The sequence below is a fragment of the Dendronephthya gigantea genome, unplaced genomic scaffold (assembly GCF_004324835.1).
Source record: "Dendronephthya gigantea isolate DGI-Jeju-01 unplaced genomic scaffold, DenGig_1.0 000529F, whole genome shotgun sequence".
Lineage (NCBI taxonomy): Eukaryota > Metazoa > Cnidaria > Anthozoa > Malacalcyonacea > Nephtheidae > Dendronephthya > Dendronephthya gigantea.
Window position 1 is genome coordinate 32,533 of NW_021163539.1, and position 8,037 is coordinate 40,569.

At 37.6% G+C, this 8,037-nt stretch overlaps 3 protein-coding genes across 5 annotated transcripts in view; 1 reads left to right on the plus strand and 2 right to left on the minus strand.

Moving 5' to 3' along the window:
• The window catches only part of LOC114543705 (kelch-like protein 40), a 14,210-nt gene extending 13,558 nt beyond the window's left edge, over positions 1-652 (minus strand). Inside the window, exon 1 of the mRNA XM_028562581.1 lies at positions 213-652. Coding sequence (XP_028418382.1) covers positions 213-576 — 364 coding nt within the window. The 5' untranslated portion in view covers positions 577-652. The remainder of the gene's footprint in view (positions 1-212) is intronic.
• Positions 1-1,940, plus strand: part of LOC114543708 (E3 ubiquitin-protein ligase parkin-like) — a 25,824-nt gene extending 23,884 nt beyond the window's left edge. Inside the window, exon 7 of the mRNA XM_028562586.1 lies at positions 1,780-1,940. The gene's annotated coding sequence lies outside the window, so the exon portion shown is untranslated. The remainder of the gene's footprint in view (positions 1-1,779) is intronic.
• LOC114543707 (kelch-like protein 7) overlaps positions 1-5,383 on the minus strand; it is an 11,845-nt gene extending 6,462 nt beyond the window's left edge. For 2 of the 3 annotated variants that reach the window (XM_028562583.1, XM_028562582.1), the window contains exon 1: positions 4,084-5,383. In XM_028562583.1, coding sequence (XP_028418384.1) covers positions 4,118-5,275 — 1,158 coding nt within the window. In that variant the 5' untranslated portion in view covers positions 5,276-5,383 and the 3' untranslated portion in view covers positions 4,084-4,117. The remainder of the gene's footprint in view (positions 1-4,083) is intronic. The other variant, XM_028562584.1, reaches the window with a different exon arrangement.
• Positions 5,384-8,037: the final 2,654 nt, after the last annotated feature.

Below are 8,037 nucleotides of genomic sequence, written 5' to 3' on the forward strand. Positions count from 1 at the left end.
AAAAGCTCTTACCAAAGCTGTTTTCAAACCTTTGACTTCGCTGTTAACCGCTTCGAGTTTTCCTTCCATATCTGCTTTTAAATCTGCTTTTAAATCTGCCGTGTTTTTCTCGATATTCCGTGCAACATTTCGCTCTAAATTTGTTATTTTAGTTTCAATTGTTACATTATTCTTCTCCATATTCGCCATTCTTTCCTCCATATCTGCCAAAGTTTTCGTCATTTCTCCGCACGAGTGACACTTCAACTTTCGGAATTCACAGACTTCACTTTCATGGTGAATAAGATCACGCTTGTTGACAATTAAACCACAGCCTTGGTTTGTACAAACGGCTGGTGTATATCCACATGTATCTTCATGACGGTCAAGATGCTGCAATTCTACAACTTCTTGACAACCTCTGTCGATGTAAACGCAACGAATTTTTGATTCATTTAAAAAATCTTTTACCATTCGTGGTGGTTCAATCAAAGTCTCTACGGTTAGTTCATCAGCACACGTTGGACATGTTTGAGAATTTTCCAGATGTTTCGTAATACAACAACGGCAAAACGAATGCTGGTTTCTCGAACACATAACCGGCTCTTTCAAGACGTTGAAGCAAATATGACAATGAAAATTTCGATCGATTTGGTTCACAAACCTTTCTTCATCGTAGCCTTGTATATATGAAGCCATATTTCACGTCGTTCTTGTGTCGTAATAATAAAACAAGTTCTGTGTTGTTTGTCGCTCTGTAGTATAAACCTCGCTGTATAGACTGAAGAATATAGATACAGTGTTCGTTCTTGAAGATGTCTGTTTTTTTATTTTCTCGAAATCTTCTCCAAAATGATCAGTTTATGAAGACAAATATCTCTTCCTTATAAAGTGTTTGCATAAAATGCATCATTTGCTGTCAGGAATTCTTGGAATTTGCTGCCGTGTTTCCGCAAATAAATTTCAAAATATCGCGAGCTGAGAGAGAGAACTGGGACTGGAGTATAACGCACTGAGCTATGTATGTTAAGTAAATGGGTCAAACTGTATGGTCCAGCATTATGAACCTAGATTTTTCCTAATCGTGTCAGATGATTTTACTCATCAGTGGAAGAGTACTGTCAGTTAATAAGTTAACAAAACTATCTGTCAGTGTCTCTTGTTAACCCATTAGCTTGCAATGCACCCAGATGTGACCAACTTTAGTATTTTACTCTGTCTAATGTCAGATGTTTTTACTCATCAGTGGAAGAATACTGTCAGTTAATAAGTTAACAAAACTATCTTTCAGTGTCTCTTGTTAACCCATTAGCTTGCATTGCACCCAGATGTGACCTACTTTAGTATTTTACTTTGTCTAAGTCAAGTTGAATATTTTCCCGGTGCAATAATATTCCAATCTAAATGAGTTTTCATCAACACACAAATGGTTCAGGATATCTTGTGGATTGATCTACAGCTTTGGTGAATAAGAAAAACGCAACTTCAAAGTGTTCATGAAATTCACTTTCGTTTTGATCACAAAAGATCGTATAGCGTATCAAAATATTCATAAATATTAAGTGTTGTGTTTTTTTAAACACCCTGTATAAGTGCGGTCATTATATCGATGAAAAGCCATTTCAAGCTAGAAGATTAAATTTTAGCAGATCAAAGATGTTTGGAGTTGTTAAGATCGTTGTTATATTCCTAGTCTTTGCAGGTACTGGAATACATATTGTCATATATATCTTTGTTCATAGAATTCTCAAGTATCACTTCGTTATTCTTCATCGTATTTTTCTGGATTTATTTTTCTAGATAATGCGGTTGAATGTTTTAAACTTGGTCAGCTTTGCAGCTCAAATGGTAGAAATTTAATCCGTGAATGTGACAGTCAGGGTTGTGGTGATTTCGGAACACCAAGGTAAGACCAGATGTAACCTTGTAACAACACAGCGAATCGATAATATTCTTATAATCTTACAAAAATATTAAATTAACGTGAATTTATCATTATACAGAGGTTCTCGTACACGCAATGGTGTCGACATAATTTGCAAACTAGGGAGTTCTGTCATGACACCATTTGCTGCGAAGATCTGACGAAAATCACGTTCTTATTCAAACAACAACAAACCATATAACAATGGATTGTATATTAAAGGAACCGGAGAAGCCGAAGGTATTTTCTCTCTCACATTAATAACCAAATTCATATCAGGCACGGGAAATTCATCTTAGACAGGAAAGTTGATTGTAAAAACTCGTCTTAATATGACTTGGAATGGATATAAAATTTACACGTGTAATGGGTCGGGTAATGCTAAAAAGGGTATCGTGATTATTACGATAATCATTTTGTTTATTTTCTCAGTGAAGCGCGCCTCACACGAGAGCTGGTAGCTGAGGTAAAGACCTCGCGAGGCTGTTAGCTCAGCAAGTTACTCTCGTGTGCAGATAGTTTTTCGTGAGGAATTCGCCTCGAGAGGCAAGTTTCTATCGTGTGCGGATAGTTTTCAGGCTGAGTTAACTGCCTCGCGAGGTCGTTAGTTCATCTGATAGCTCTCTTGTGCGGCGGGCTTTACCCTTGTTCCGTCCTTGACCGTGTTGATATTTCAGAAACTCGTCTGATTTATCCGTCTAAATGAGAATTTAAGACGAGTTTCTCGTCCAGAAGGGATTCTTGTTCAAATTAACCGTTTGTTTAGACGGGAAAGTTAGGCGGGAAAATTCTGACGAGAAACCCGTCTGTGGCCTGATTCACATCAGACGAGTTTCCCGTCTAAGATGAGTTTCCAAGAGGAGTTTCCCCTGTAAGACGAGTTTCCTGTTTTCCTTGACCTTGTAAGACGAGTTTCTCGCCTCTAATATGAATTCGGCTAAACTAAATTTTAAACTATAATGCATTTCTCGAAACAGAATGAGTAATGAATTTGGTCATTGACTCGCGTCACCCCCCGGGTTAGGTCTAAATGGTAATTTCATGTCGTGCTTTCAAGTAAAGATAAAAAAACATTAAAAATAAAAGAATACCTATCAGAAGAACAACTCCATTGTTTTTTGCATAAGTGGTTCCGTCACTCAGCAAGTAACGTAAATGAAGGCATTCACCCCCCTGCCAACTACTATATTTTTAAAATGAACAGGGGGGTAAATCCTTCCATTTACGGTACTTGCTGAGTGATGAAATGTGGAATGAGTCACCCCCCTGCCAATAGCTGCATTTTTAATACTTGCAAGGGGGTGATTCATAGAGGTCCAGTAAAGAGGGAGAGTGTTAAAATTGGATAATCAATTTCTTTTTCAGATGTAAAATGGATATTTCAGGTGGTCTTGGAAGTCTGCTGGAAAGGTATCCATATTCACAATTTTCTTTTCCATATTCGCAGATATTCCATATTCCGAATATTCCATATTCGCAGATATTGTCGTGAAATTTTTCAGATATGGCATGTTGGTCTGATGGGGTTGAACAGTACAAAAGATAATGTAAATCTTGTACTAAAAGCCTTCAAGGACGCGATGGAAAACGTGAAATTACAAAACAATCTGTGAGCAAACTTGAAACAAGAATTTTATTTTATTTGACAAACCAATTTATATTACTTAATCAGGGTTTTGTTTTAATAAAGAGTAAAACTATCTCTCCAAATCTTGTTAATTGTTAAATTTTAAAATATGACTTGGTCTGTGGCAGTCTGACAGACACAGACATCATTTACAGACAGGCTGATATTTAAAATAGGTAACTGAGCTATTTCTTGAGGCAGAGGCTCAGTTAGGATTCTTGGTCTGGGGGGCTGGGGCAGAAGAACCCAGGTGGGGAGGGGTGGGTTGTGGCTGAAAAAACCTAGGTGGGAGGGGGGGGGCTGAAAAAACCTAGGTGGAGTGGGTGCAGAAAAGCTTCAAATTTTTTATTTTGTGTTTCATTTTAGACCTTCCTCAATGAAAATATCTATTTCAAACATTTATTATTGTTCTAAGAACGGACTTAATTTAAATTCAATCACAAAAATACAAATCAGTATATGTCTGACAATCAACTTAGAACGTTACAATCTATTTCTATAACTTTGTGAAAGTCATATAGATGATATAGTTCATTTCAACTCTTCATAATATGTTAGGAGTTTTCACTTAATACCTTACATATTGTTCACACAACAACAGCAGTGTGCCACGATTTTGCTTTAGACATTTCTGGAAGTTCTTCCCAAGAATACCTTTCAAAGTTGAAACCTTCAACTGACTTTAGCTTTCCTTGCTCATCAGATCCTCCCAGGACTACAATGTTGTTTTCAATAACAACTGCAGTACATCCCCTCCTCTTAAATCTCATTGATGGCAACATGTGACTTTGTTCTGTCTTGACATTGTAAATGATAACTGTATCTAGAATCTTGCCATGTTTGTCAGAGCCACCAATAACAACAATGTTGTCTCCCCATCTCACAGTTGCCATATCACTCACTTCATATGGCAGTGGTGACAACTGTTTCAGCTCATTCTTCTTTATATCGTACAGTATGACACTGCAGAGGCTGTCTGTGTATCTGTGAGTTGTTCTTCCACCAACTATCAACAAATTATCATCAAATATTTCCATGCTGTGACCTTGTCTTGGTTCTGGCATTCTTGATAAGGTCTTCACAGTATAGGGAGGAACAAGCTGGACTGATCTGATCAAGTCAGATAAACCATTTCTATTATGACCTCCAGAGACTATCAACTCATCATTATACAGCACACTGCTGTGGCTTTCCAACTTATCAGGTAGTTTAACAGGAGAGTCACTCCAGTGTGTTGAGAGATCAGGGTTTGGGTCAATATTCATTCTAATCATATCATCAACAATGCCACACCCAGCACAGCTACCCCCAGCTATAGTCATATGATTGTTATAAATAAATGAAGTCGCTCCAAAACGATTCTTTGGCATTGATTGTAATGGCGACCATGTTCTTTGACGCAAGTTAAACATCTGTACAGAGTTAGTTCCTCCACCTCCAGCAACAATTATATTTTCCTTATCACCACTTGGTCTATTTCTTACTTTTCTTGTATTTTCTTCTATCTTGCCCTCCATCATGATAAGAACGTCCTTCATTTCATCAAAAGCTCTGACCAAAGCTGTTTTCAATCCTCTGACTTCGTTGTTAACCGCTTCGTGTTTTCCTTCTATGTCTGCTTTTATATCTGCTTTTAAATCCGCGGTATTTTTGTCTATTTTTCTCTCTAAATTTGTTATTTTAGTTTCAATTGTTACACTATTCTTCCCCATGTTCTTGTCCATATTCGCGATTCTTTCCTCCATTTCTGCCAAAGTTTTCGTTATTTCTCCGCACGAGTGACACTTCAACTTTCGGAATTCACAGACTTCACTTTCATGGTGAATAAGATCACGCTTGTTGACAATTAAACCACAGCCTTGGTTTGTACAAACGGCTGGTGTATATCCACATGTATCTTCATGGCGGTCAAGATGCTGTAATTCTACAACTTCTTGACAACCTCTGTCGATGTAAACGCAACGAATTTTTAACTCATTTAAAAGTTCTTTTACCATTCTATTTGGTTCGGTCAAAGTCTCTACGGTCAGTTCATCGGCACACGTTGGACATGTTGGAGAATTTTCCAGATGTTTCGTAATACAACAACGGCAAAAACAATGTTGGTTCTTCGGACACAGGACAGGCTCTTTCAAGACGTTGAAGCAAATCTGACAAACGAAATTTTGACTGACTTTGGTCTCGAAGCGTTGTTCATCGTAGCCTTGTATATATGAAGCCATATTTCACGTCGTTCTTGTGTCGTAATAATAAAGCAAGTTCTGTGTTGTTTGTCGCTCTGTAGTATAAACCTCGCTGTATAGACTGAATATAGATACAGTGTTCGTTCTTGAAGAAGTCTGTGTTTGTATTTTCTCGAAATCGTCTCCAAAATGATCAGTTTATGAAGACAAATATCTCTTCCTTATAAAGTGTTGGCATAAAATGCATCATTTCCTCTCAGGAATTCCTGGAATTTGCAGCAGTGTTTCCACAAATAAATTTAAAAATAAAGCGAGCTGAGAGAGAGAACTGGGACTGGAGTATAAAGCACTGAGCTATGTATGCTAAGTGAATGGGTCAAACTGCATGGTCCAGCATTATGAACCTAGATTTTTCCTAATCGTGTCAGATGATTTTACTCATCAGTGGAAGATTACTGTCAGTTAATAAGTTAACAAAACTATCTGTCAGTGTCTCTTGTTAACCATTAGCTTGCAATACACCCAGATGTGACCTACTTTAGTATTTTACTGTGTCTAATGTCAGATGATTTTACTCATCAGTGGAAGAGTACTGTCAGTTAATAAGTTAACAAAACTATCTGTCAGTGTCTCTTGTTAACCCATTAGCTTGCAATGCACCCAGATGTGACCTACTTTAGTATTTTACTCTGTCTAATGTCAGATGATTTTACTCATCAGTGGAAGAGTACTGTCAGTTAATAAGTTAACAAAACTATCTGTCAATGTCTCTTGTTAACCCATTAGCTTGCAATGCACCCAGATTTGACCTACTTTAGTATTTTACTCTGTCTAAGTAAAGTTGAATATTTTCGCGGTGCAATAACATTCCAATCTAAATGAGTTTTCATCAACTCACAAATGGTTCAGGATATCTTGTGGATTGATCTACAGCTGTGGTGAATAAGAAAAACGCAACTTCAAAGTGTTTATAAAATTCACTTTCGTTTTGATCACAAAAGATCGTATAGCGTATCAAAATATTCATAAATATTAAGTGTTGTGTTTTTTAAACATTCTGTATAAGTGCGATCATTATATCGATGAAAAGCCATTTCAAGCTAGAAGATTAAATTTTAGCAGATCAAAGATGTTTGGAGTTGTTAAGATCGTTGTTATATTCCTAGTCTTTGCAGGTACTGGAATACATATTGTGATATATATCTTTGTTCATAGAATTCTCAAGTATCACTTCGTTATTCTTCATCGTATTTTTCTGCATTTATTTTTCTAGATAATGCGGTTGAATGTTTTAAACTTGGTCAGCTTTGCAGCTCAAATGGTAGAAATTTAATCCGTGGATGTGACAGTCAGGGTTGTGTTGATTTCGGAACACCAAGGTAAGACCAGATGTAACCTTGTAACAACACAGCGAATCGATAATATTCTTATAATCTTACAAAACAAATAAATTAACGTGAATTTATCATTATACCGAGGCTCTTGTGCACACAATGGTGATATGGTGTCGACATAATTTGCAAACCAGAGAGTTCTGTCATGGCACCATTTGCTGCGAAGATTTGACGAAAATCACGTTCTTATTCAAACAACAACAAACCATATAACAATGGATTGTATATTCAAGGAAGCGGAGAAGCCGAAGGTATCATCTCTCTCACATTAACAACTAAATTCATATTAGGCACGGGAAATTCATCTTAGACAGGAAAGTTGATTGTAAAAACCCGTCTTAATATGACTTGGAATGGATATAAATTTTACACGTGTAATGGGTCGGGTAATGCTAAAAAGGGTATCGTGATTATTACGATAGTAATTTTGTTTATTTTCTCAGTTAAGCGCACCTCACACGAGAGCTGGTAGCTGAGGTAAAGACCTCGCGACGCTGTTAGCTCAGCAAGTTACTCTCGTGTGCGGATAGTTTTTCGTGAGGAATTCGCCTCGAGAGGCAAGTTTCTATCGTGTGCGGATAGTTTTCAGGCTGAGTTAACTGCCTCGCGAGGTCGTTAGCTCAGCTGATAGCTCTCTTGTGCGGCGGGCTTTACCCTTGTTCCGTCCTTGACCGTGTTGATATTTCAGAAACTCGTCTGAATTATCCGTCTAAATGCGAATTTAAGACGAGTTTCTCGTCCAGAAGGGATTCCCGTTCAAATTAACCGTTTGTTTAGACGGGAAAGTTAGGCGGGAAAATTCTGACGAGAAACTCATCTGTAGCCTGATTCACATCAGACGAGTTTCCCGTCTAAGATGAGTTTCCAAGAGGAGTTTCCCCTGTAAGACGAGTTTCCTGTTTTCCTTGACCTTGTAAGACGAGTTTCCCG